The following is a 12,108-nucleotide window of genomic DNA, read 5'->3' as shown; positions in this document are numbered from 1 at the left end:
TCTCCAGGTATAATTAAATAAAATTATGGAAATACAGGAACTGATTAGTATACAAATTTTCCAAATTGTTTTCACTTCAAAAAAAATTTGCAAATGTTTTCTTCTTTTTGATCAGTTATGTTTCAGCAAAGTATTTAGCGCAATAAAATTCAGAAAAAGGACATTATTTTAGAAGCACCATTTTGTAGAGTTTCTTTAAAAAAAACTGAAATAGGAAAAAAAATCCTTTTCCTTTACCACACTCCCCCAACAAAAAGGAAAAATAAAAATTTTTATTACGATTCCCAAGTATCTCCTGAACTGTGCTCAACAAATACTTTGTTAAATGATTTTAATTAGGACAGAAATGGGTTAGAAAAATCATTTTGTAATAAACACTACGTTATTTTGGCCAGAACAGCACAAAAGGAAGCTTCATTTTTTTATATGAAAAAAATAAGTATTTTTCATCTGAATGAGTTGAACATGTATGCTTTATAATTTAAACGTCTTTTTTTCAGTAAATATTCTGAGTCTATAGAAGTGACATTAATGTAAACATGTAATCTTTCCCTTCCAAGGCAATGAGTGAAAGTTGGTTATTTATAACTTAATCTCATCAAAAGAAACAACTGAAATAAGAGGGTGGATTGTTTTCCAGGTATTTACTTTAATATTTCCACTTTGGCTTTATTTGGGAAAGGGGGCAGGTAGGTAGATGGAAAATGGGAAGGAAAAGAACAGTGGGGAATAAAAGATGAGGGAAGTGGGAAGAAACCTCCAGGTTTTAAAGATGCCTTTGTGGGAAGCAAATCTGTGGAGAAAGAGCATCCAGCTAGAAACTAGAAACCAGAGTTCTGGTGCCATTTGCTGACCTTACTAATCACTAAGCTTCTCTGACCTGTTACCTCATCTGCAAACTGAGGAGAGACTAGACCAGTTGATGTTCAAGTATTTCAGCTTAAAGGTAATCCCTGGAAATAACCTTTCTTTTTGGGTGAAAGTGGAACCTCTCCCGAACAACCCCTTTTTAATCACAAGGAAACACAGACATGAAACTTTATTGCAGTCACTTAACACATTGGTGTTAACATTATTTCCCAACAGAAAAGAAAAAGGTATCTGGACTGTCTCCAGTTTGCCTCCACAGAAAAACCACAATCTATAGTTATCAGAAACTAGTTGGTAAATTAAAATATTGTAGCAACTTTTCAGAATCTTCTTTTTCATGATACTCATTAGAGCATCATCTCCATGTCAAAGGATTCACTCTAGAAAAAAGGAAAGCGTTTGTCAAATGGCAATGCCTATCAGTGGTTTCCTCATTAAACTTTTTGATCCCTACTATTTTCCTCTTGCTACCTACCAATCTTAAATTTTGATAAGCTTAATAACAGAATAACATCTTTTTACTTGTACTTATTTAATGATCATAAACTTGGTGATACCACAGCTTTTAAATGTGTTTTCATAAATCAGTCAACAGAACCAAAATATTAAATTCATCAGAGCATGAGCCAGAGTATTACATTATCAAATAAAATTATACTGAAAATAGCATAAGTTTTAAGTGAGTTTCAATAATTTAAGAAAACATTTATCAAAAATCTAGGTTTTACAATACACCTAAATAAATGAAAGGATATATACCAAAAAGAGTCCAGGTTTAATACATTAAAAGTTCAAATGACTCATTTTTGCAGTATAATGAGGAACAAACATGATACAAGTTCATGAAAATCAACATAAATGGAGCTTTCCTAGGTTAGTGAAATTCCATAATTCTCTGAAAAATATCTAACATATTGTGCTATTTATATTAAGGTAAGTTATTTGAAAACAGCACAAAGTCTCTATCTTTAAATTAATTCAACCTATATTTGTGAGAGCCTATTTGCTATGGGTGTTTCAAAAATGAACAAGCTACAAATACTCTTCATTCAGGTACATAAGCATACAAATATCTATTATCTATTTTTCTTGAGTTATGGAAAAAATAATCACAAAATCCAGTGCTGCTAAAATCAGGAGGAAAAAGAGTTAATTACAAGATTTCATCTATGCATTCTGGTTAGGACAGAGTGATCTGGAGTACAGTAGGATATGGTACCCATCTTGCCAAAGTGAATTCTTGAAGATTGTCAAGTTTTTTCATATGCCGCTAGTGATCTTTCCAAACATAAATTTATGTAAAATATTTACTGGGAAGAAAAAAAAGACTAACCTGGGGCTGATGAAACCTGGTTGAATGACCTCATCATCTTCTGAAGAACCTAAAACCAGAAAGCTCAAGTTAGTACTACATTAATTGCCTATTTAATTGCCTCTTCATCAGCTTAATGGCTCATTAGAAAGCAATAAAATGCCTAGGTTTTGACTCTGTGAAGTCAAACTTAAGACTCACCTAGAAAATTAGATAGATAACCAATTGGCATAAACTTGCCTTTCATGCCTATTAAAGGACTCTGGTTTAAAGAAGACCATTAAGATGTAGTCAAATGCCCCAATCTCATGAACGATGCAATTAAATTTTTTGAAAATGTTTAATATTATACTATAATTCAAGAATCCCATTCTTTTTTTAATGACAGTTAAGAATCAACCTAACTTACAATATTGTGCTTCCTGATGAACTTATTTGACTGTTCTCTTCAGATATATTTTAGAAGATAAGTCATGAGAATCTAATCATGGTACTACAACATTGATAGTAGTCTGTTACAGTCAAATATTCTTTGAGAAAAAATTACTTTAATAATAATTCATTTAATCATTAAGTATATTTTAAAAATAAAAGTATCTAATATACATTAACCCAGATTTTAAAAAGCAACAACAGTTCTTGTTTAAAACATATGAGTAAGTTCTGACACTTCTAATATATGTCCTAGCAAATGTCACAATACAATAAAACTTGCAATGAAGAGTTCACCCAGTAACGAAGTATAGCAATTGGAAAAAAACTCCTGATGACCACTGAATTATCATTTTTATCCTCAGGTCAGTTATTAAGGTTTGGAAAATAGATTTGTTTGAACATGTATCCACTCACCTGCTACCACCCAGGGTTGTCTTTGTTCTCTTAAGTTTTATATGCTATATCTACTAAATCAACTCACACAAAACAAGCCATTATATGCAAATTCTTTAAGTTGCAATTTAATTTTCTTCTTAAAACTAAGTAGGGCCCTGGTGGGTGTGGATCAGTTGGCTGGAGTGTCATCCCATGCACCAAAAGGTTTCGGGTTTGATTCCAGTCAGGAACATACCTTGGTTTCGGGTTCCATCCCTAGTCAGGGCATGGACAGGAGGCAACCGATGGATGTTTCCACTCTCATATCAATGTTTCTCTCTCTCTCCCCGCTTCCTCTCTCTCTAAATTTAATAAACATATCCTCGGGTGAGGATTTTTTTTAAAAACCCTAAATGGAGGCTTTTCCAAGTGCAGAGTTATAGAGAATGTTGACCCGAGATTCTTCTTATAAAGAATGACAATTCCACTGAGTGAGATTTAAAAAGAATAGAGGAAGAATGTGAACAAAAGGCATGTGAAACTCTACATTAAATCCTTCAGTTATCCTGTGTTTACAACCAAGACAGATGATGATGACAGACCTTGTTAACAAAATTTATTAAAACTTATTTGAAATAGAGCTTTCCTTTACATTGAGACTATATTTTCTTTTGTACACTTGGTTTAGTAGGGCTTTATTTAAATATTACACAAAATTTCAACAAAACCCTAGCTCATGTTTTTCTATTCTAATAGCCCACTGCCCTGCTTAATCTTCTCTGCTTATATTTACAGAAAAGTTCACACCAACATATTGTAAAGATACAGAAAAACAATGGGGTCTGCTAACAATTTTTAAATAATTCAGATGATAGATTATAAATGGTAGCTTTAAATGTGGAAATCAAATGGCATGATACTATTTAAGAGCTCTAACTATGAGCTTTCTGGGTTTAAAATGAGCCAATCATTTGGAAAGGTAAGTATGTTCAGATTTTTCACTATCCAAACTCACATATAGTTTTTTTTTTGTTATAGTTTGAATATTATCATCCTTTTTCAAAGGAAAAGATGGAATTATATCACAGACATTGATATATTTCACTGATATTAAGTAATGGTATAAAATTTTTCAAAAACAAGAGTTAATAAAAGAAAAAGAATTAAGTTTAAATGATTATAATCCATCCAATGTTTACTGAACTATGATAGGAATGAGATAGGTAAATGTTACATAAATTATTTATAATACTAAATGTTCATAGTCTTACTATAGGTGACTATTTGAAATGAAATAACAATAAAGAATTAAAATGATTCCTTAAATGAATGAATAATCAAACACCAGCTATTTGTATTTTATACACAGGTGTATTTAATACTATACTTTGGAGCAAATATTAAAAAACAAAAATTTAACTAAAGTTGTGATATGCTAGAATATACTTCCCTGACCCTTCACTAGAATAATACCTATTCATCACTTTAATCTTCACTTAGATCTCTTTTTCGCATTGTTACACACTGAGTACAATGCTTCTACCATCCATACTATAAACTGTAATTGACCATAATAGCCCAAGAAAATGTTCTATCTCCCAAACGGACTCTATGCACTATGGTGGCAGGGATTGTATATATTTATCTCATCATTTTAATCCTGGCATTCTTTAGTATTTAATATACTTTTTTTTTAATCCTCATTGGAGGATATTTTTTTCCATTGCTTTTCAGAGAGAGGGAAGGAGAGAGAGAGAGAGAGAGAGAGAAACATCGATATGAGAGAGACACATCAATTGGTTGCCTCGAGCACACGCCCTGACCGGGACTGGGGATCAAGCTGCAACCGAGGTATGTGCCCTTGGCTGGAATCAAATCCGGGACCCTTCAGTCCATGGGCTGACACTCTAACCACTAAGCCAGACCAGCCAGGACTTTAATATACATTTTTAAAATGAATCAATGACTTAATGAATTTCTGAACCTAGCTAAACCATCTGTAGAATGTCTTTTATGAAATAAATGAATTTGTATACAAAGTTTTCTTACAATTTATCTTTTCCAAAAAAGAGAGAATGTTATAGGCAATTAACCATTTGACTATTGTAAATGCAAAATATCTATCTGCATATAAAGTGATTCAATAATTTTATTTAAAATATATGTACTTCCTGCTATAAAATTGCCTAACTTATGAACACTATCCATTACAAACACTCTTAGAGTTCATACTTCCTCATGTTAAAATATATAACAATATCCTTCTCAAGTACTTTACATATTGTTGTTAATCCACTATTGTAACTGTTCAATGCGAAGGAAAATGATTACTACTACCCATTATACACTCATTTTAAAAAAATTGCCAATTAAGTTGTCAAGCCCAGAGAACTGAGTAATAAGTAAAAATATTACCATAACGTACAACTCAGATTTTTATTTCATCAGTTTACATTATGTTCGTTTCTCTCTAATATTAATAATATGCAAGTTACTTTAAGTTCTTAAAAAATGATTTAGCAATCAAGAATATTTACCAAAATAAAAAGGAAATTATTTCATTACTTATTCTCATCACTATAATTTCTCAACATTAAAAAAATACTATAGAAAACAAATTTTTTGTTTCTCATTGATGGTATTTTCTAAAATAATGTAAGTGTAAAATACATTACTACAAAAAACATTCACATTATGGTTTATAAGAAAAATTATAGTCTATTTACAATATGACTCAACTATGATTGAAATAAATACATTATTTGAAAAGTAAAGTAGACAACAATGTGACTTTTCCTTCCTAGAATATTTGGTGTAAAGTTTTTGAATGACTCTACTTAAAATCATATAGAAAACATCCTATACAAACACCAGATTGAAACCTAAAGCACAATACTTAGATTTACTATAACAAATATAACATAAAACACATGTTAAGTAAAATATTAAATGTTGAAGTTCAATATTGAAATGAATGTTTTCCTACACTGTCCCCTAAAGAAATGTTTACTTTGTATTAACACCCTTCACTGCAATTATTTTCTGCAAATTAGTCAACAATTCAAATTCTGTACAAGCAAAATTGGTATAAATGATTGTTGCAATTCAACTGGACATACTATTGTAATTTTACCCAGAACTGGAAATACTGTACCTTCAAGTATATACAGGAACAAACAATTTTTTAAAAAGATCTACTTTAAATATTTACATGGGACTTTATACGGTTGAAAAATCATAGGTATTGGAGTGTTAAAACTGCAAACTTCACATTTGGTGAAATATTTTGAACATTTTCTTGAGAGAATGAAAATATTTATATTACTTAAGAAAAATACTTCAAAACTGCATTTTTAAATTTATGAATTAAATTATAATACATTATTTATTTTTCATTATTTATAATATATAAACAGTTAGCCTTAAAGGCTAAATCACAGAGATGAGTTTAACTTTCTCAACCATTTTCAAATTGAAATTTTATTGGTTTCACATGATATAGGCAGCTCTAGAATTCTCTTCAAATAGTGTAGTAAAAAATAATTTATTCTAGAAAATAAACTTCGATGAATATTAATTAAGTCCATGGGCATATTGTATAGATTGTTTAAAGGCACTGAGTATGGCACAATAGTTAACTGGCAAACACAATTCTTTAACTTAAATGTGAAAGTTGTAACACAACTGAGCCACAGTACAGTTGATTTTGCTAATGCAAATAGTTTGTATTTTCTACAATATGAAACAACAGTTTCATAAAATAAAGATCACAGTGGAATCATTGATGAGGTCACATCAAATTCAAGGAAAAAAATAGTGGTTTTAAATTAGAGTCAAAATAATGGAAAATTCCTATTTAAAAAGCAAATCACATACATTTTGAAGGCCCACCATAACTTAACTTAAGATAGAAACTTTAACGTAGCTTCTTGGTACGGTTAAAACAACAAGATTCTAATTAAACCTGAGCACCTCTATTTAATAAAATAAAAATTGAGAGATGTTTTAGAGGCTGCTCATCTTTATGTCACTGTCAGTGATCTACTGGTATAATACACATAATATTAAATAAAAACAATAGGAATTTAACTAGCAGAGGAGATTATGCCAAGAGACTAATGTAAAAATATAGAAAATAATTTACAGTTTTTCTAAAAATTTTAATCTACAAAAAAGTCTGTTTTTAACCTATACAGTAAAAAATATTTTAGTTGAAATATTTTTGTAGAGTCTGAAAAAATGTAAAAGAAATGTCTGAAAAATATAAAAGCATTTTGGCTCTTGCATTTCCACTATAAAAAAAAAATACTGATTTGAAAGCATCTAGAAAATTTAAAACATGTTTTTCCATCATTACAACTGGTCATACAACACTATGTCCTTTTTTCTATATAATTAAGCTTTTGTTCAGCCATGAAAAAACTGGAAACTGATTGCTTGAAAATGAGCTGCATGCCCTTTGTCCTGGTTTGTCACCTTTGACCCTTAATTTGATGATCCTGCATATCAACCCATTCTATTTTTAGGAAAATAATGTCAAAGTTCTATGTCTAAAATAGTACTTTTTACTAAAACATTAAATGTATTACAACATTCCTTTTCAGGTAATTTCTATAACAGTTTCATACCAGTATTCAAGTCACACAATGTAAAACACAGTAATATTGTAAACAGTGACAGCCTGGTGTTTGTCCTGCTTCAAACAATAGAAAATTTCCCCAAAATACTAAGTCAAGATCATTATAATGCCAAAATGTATATTTTCCTATTTAGAAAATTGCTTGTATTATTGTTTCCAAGTAGAATTTATTTTGTGAGTCATTTCTAATTTGATTTTAATAACACGTTTCAACGATGGTTTGGATAGTGCCAGACTATAAACCTGAATCAAAAATTGCAAATATTAAATTCATACTCAACTTTACAGTAGTGTCAACTAAAATTTTACTTTTTGAAGGAACTCATTAGTTGCTCAAACTGGTTTTAAAATCTTGGCTTCTTCTGCAAGTAGCAGCTTTCAAAGAAAGAGAAAATCTCTAGCATTGATCTCATTGATTATACTGACATTTTTCAAAATCAATGCTACAGCCAGGGATAATATTTCTCTACCACAATTTCGGATTGATTCCAATAAATCTAGGTAAAATTAACACATTAAAAAGTATATATGAAATATATATATATATATTACAGTGATGATGTTACTTGAACCTCTACATAATTTCTGTGTGGTTTTCAGTCAGATTCAGCAGTTACCAATATGGCTGTCTTGGTTCAGCACTATGGTCAGCGACTTCATAGAGTCACTGTCAGATTAATCCAAATCTGTATACACATATATTGTAGGCAAGTTTCTCAAATCAATGTGATTCTATAGTGCATATATTCCTATATATGTTCAAATAAATAAATCTTAATCTTTTAATGTAAAGAATTTTCATTGTTCTGTTGGGCAAACTAGAAATTTCTTTTTTACCTTGTGGTTCATTGAAAACTAATTATTTGTAAAGAAAATGTCAGTTTAAAAGGCAAGAAAATCAGTTACAGGTTCTAAAGCATTTAAATATAAAAACTTCGGGCATTTATGGGCAATGCTATTTTAAAAGAAAATATGATTCTACTAAAAATTACCAAATAAGAAAATTCTTTAACTGACCAAAAATTTGTAACATCCCTTTTATACTCAATAGCTTTAATTACCTCTAAACTGATTCATCTCTGAAAGTCCACTTTACTTTCCTTTTTTAATCAACTCAACTATAGATTAAATGTTTAAAGATTATTTACAGTCCCCAAATTTGGTAGTTATAACACTTCGATTATTTTAGAGACATCAGTGCTATACCTGACAGCTGTTTTAAGCATGTTTTATTTAATAACTTATTTTCCCCTTAATCATAGTTTGTAAATTACAATAGTGGTATTACAAATACAAAAAAAAAAAAAAGACATGACCAGATAACAAACATTATCAAACTATCAGACAGGTAATCTTCTGTTTAATCTTCTCTTTCTTCAGAATAAATGGGGGGAAAAAATCCTTAAATCCGCTATATTTATTAAAATTCTGGTGGTTTTTTTAGAATTTACATATGCAACACACTTTAAAATAAGTAATTCTGGACTAACTTTGAGCACTACCATATTAAAATTCAATCTCCTTCACTTACAAAGAAGTACAGTTGACAGCATCTTCCCCCATAACCCAGATTTATTTAAATCCTGATTAATTTCATAACACATTTTTCATTGTTTCTGGGAGAAGTCTGGCACAGACATATAATAAGACACTACAATTTGACAAGGATGAATGAAAATTGATCTTTGAGTCATTTGGTTCCAGATCTATTAATAGAAAAGTATCTATAAATAGTTGTAGTAATTAATATGCATTACAAATTGATTCAGATCCTTAAATTCTTATGACATTTTATTATCAAGCAATGATGAGTTGACTCTATTTGTAAAATGGCAAAGTCAGATAAAGCACTTTATTCTCTGTACTATCTTTATTCTCTGTAGTATCCCTCTAAGTACTAGAAAGAGGCCTGTGTCAGCTTAATTTCTAAAGCTCTTTAGGAAATTCAGACACACTGGATTGTCCTATTTCATATATTCAGAGATAAAGAACTTGGGAAGCAAGAATTGTCCACCAAATGGACAAGGGTCTATTTATTCATCTAAATGGAATACTGATTATTACATATTCTGTTGTTAAGTTACGACTCTATCAAATCTGTGCAGCAGAAAAAAAAAGGCATACATTTCATATCAATTAAATTTATATTTTAAAAATCACATTAACTGGCATACATTTCCAGAAATTCAATTTAAAATTTTAAAGTTTTCCCGAAATCTTTTATAATATTAAATTGTGATGTTTTATGTTATTCGTGAACTTAAAAATTTGCTTTACCAATAGATCCATTTTAAAAAGCGTTTTCTGCATTACCGCCTAGCTAAATATAATAATCATCTGCACAAAAATGACACGAGAGTTTTTTCATCAAGGTAAAGTCACTTTAAATCATAATTTGCCAACAGTGCTGTAAATGTTTTAAAATTTTCTAATACTAGTTATGTGTAATTTTAACTTCCACAGCATTTGTGACCAAGAAATAAAAACAATAAACAAGAGCATAATTTCCCCTTGCATTAACCCTTGTAGGTACAAAAATTCTCACTGGATAATTTAGTCCTGTGAACAGTAATACCTGGCAACCTGAAATAAACCTAGGGATGAAGACAATTTCACAGAAAGAACAGAAAGGAACTCAGGGAAACACAGGAACCTAAGACTTCAGCCTGTGTTACATGAAACAATTCAAAATGGCGGACTTACTATTACTTACATTTAAGAAATTTCCGCAATGAGGACATTAAATACATACTGCAGGATGTTACTTGAAAACACTCAATATTTACCAAAGTGCAATTAAAAAAAAAGTTTTTGGAGAACAAATCCTCGTAATGCACCGGCATCCAGTGTTCCAGTCAGCAGTTAATACTCCTGCAAACCTATCGTCTCTTCTTTGGTGGTTTTCTTTTTAAAAGCAACCTAAATCCAAATGCGTTTTTCAACGTTCGCCGCAAATCCTTAATTTTAATTCATGAATTTACATCACCAACGCCGAAGCAAAAAGGATCCCCGACGCCGGCCGGCTACAAAGCAGCTCGGTTCGCGGAATACGCGGAGGGCAGGTGCGGACGCCCCCTGGCGACGCGGCCCCGCGTGTGCGAGGCGCCCGCACCGGCCGCGCGGACTCGCCGCCGGGACCCCAGCCTCCGCCTCACCATCGCGCCCAGAGTCGCCGGCTCCCGGCCCCCGCCCAGCGCTCCCGCTCACGGCCCGCTCCGGCCGCCGCGCAGAGACCGCTCTGGCCGCCGCGGTGGCGACACTGGGCAGCCGCGCGGGCGACGCCTCGCCCGCAACCAGCGCCGACTCCGCGGAGCGGGGTGAGAAAGGTGTGAACCCGGAAGTACATCGGCCGCCCGCATCCAAGTGACAACACGGGGGCGATAAATCAGGGCCGGCGAAGGAAGGACGCGGGTCTGGCTTCCCAACGGCAACTAGCTGCGAGACATGTCGCCTCCCCACCTTGCCCTGTCCTTCCCCCTCCCCCGGGCTCGCGCCTCCTTTCTTCCTTCTCCGCGGCGCCGAGCTCCCCTCGACGTTGCTCACGTGCCAGACCCGGGACCGCGAACCGCGTCCGCACCGGCGCGCACACCCGGCCGCACTCGCACTCGAGCGGCCGCGGGGCGCGGGGCTTACCTCCGGGGCCTCATGGTCGCGTCGCTAGCCCGGGTGTGAGCGGGGGACAGGGTGTGAGCACGCGTGTGGCGTTCAGTCCTGGGGGACGGGGCGGAGGAAGGGGCCTGGAGTCTGTCACTTCCTGAGGGAGCGCGGCGCCCGGAGCCCCCGGGTGCGCGCGGCGGGGCTGGGAGGGTCAGCACATTGTGAGCCGGCGAGGGGACGCGGCGCGGAGGGGCGCGGGGGGGAGGGGGCAGGGAGGGCGGCGCTCGACTGCCGGACGCGGAATCCGTTGTCGCCGCCGCAGCCCGGCGGGCAGGGGGTGTGGGGAGGGGGGGCCGGGCCGGCGGGGGGGCTGCGGGCAGCGGCGGCGGCAGCGCCCCGGCTGCTCGGTTCGAGCCCTGCGTCAGGCGGCGGCACGCGCACACCTGCCCGCCGCCGCTCCGGGCCACGTCATTGGCTGGCCGCGCCGAGCGCGCGAGATTGAACTTTCCATTCATTCCCGGGCCGGGCGGGCGCGCGCGGCGGCGGCGGCGGAGCGTCCCCCGCGGTCTCGCGGACGCGCCCCGCCGTCCCCGGAGCCGAAGGCACGTTCCCGCGCGGGCTGCGGGCGCGCACGGCCGCGGCGGCCGGCCGCTCGCGTGGCGCTGCGAGAGCCTGGCCTGGCCTTCAGCCCTGCGGCGCGCGCGGCGCGGGCGGCTGACGAACCTCAGCGGCCGTCCCGAGGGTGCGCCTGGCGGGAGGCGGGAGCGGAACTGTAAGAAGGTACCGGCTCGGTTGCGTTACAAACTCTCTGGAGGTACCGAGAGAGAATAAATTCCTAATGGTGCGATTCAAAGTAATAATTAGTAATGTGTCCCAGAAT

The 12,108-nt window shown here is 35.7% G+C and overlaps 1 protein-coding gene across 2 annotated transcripts in view; it reads right to left on the bottom strand.

Annotated features, from left to right (window-relative positions):
* The window catches only part of LIN28B (lin-28 homolog B), a 92,593-nt gene extending 81,119 nt beyond the window's left edge, over window positions 1-11,474 (bottom strand). The window contains exons 1-2 of one of the 2 annotated variants that reach the window (XM_081140007.1): window positions 11,265-11,474; window positions 2,204-2,252 (exon numbers count right to left, since the gene is read on the bottom strand). In XM_081140007.1, coding sequence (XP_080996133.1) covers window positions 2,204-2,240 — 37 coding nt within the window. In that variant the 5' untranslated portion in view covers window positions 2,241-2,252; window positions 11,265-11,474. Of the gene's footprint in view, window positions 1-2,203; window positions 2,253-10,344; window positions 10,869-11,264 lie in introns of those variants that run through there. The other variant, XM_081140006.1, reaches the window with a different exon arrangement.
* Window positions 11,475-12,108: the final 634 nt, after the last annotated feature.

Source organism: Miniopterus schreibersii (assembly GCF_964146895.1).
Source record: "Miniopterus schreibersii genome assembly, chromosome: 6".
In the NCBI taxonomy this organism is placed as follows: Eukaryota; Metazoa; Chordata; class Mammalia; order Chiroptera; family Miniopteridae; genus Miniopterus; species Miniopterus schreibersii.
The sequence above is the reverse complement of the archived record's forward strand: the minus strand, read 5'-3'. Positions and strand labels throughout refer to the sequence as shown.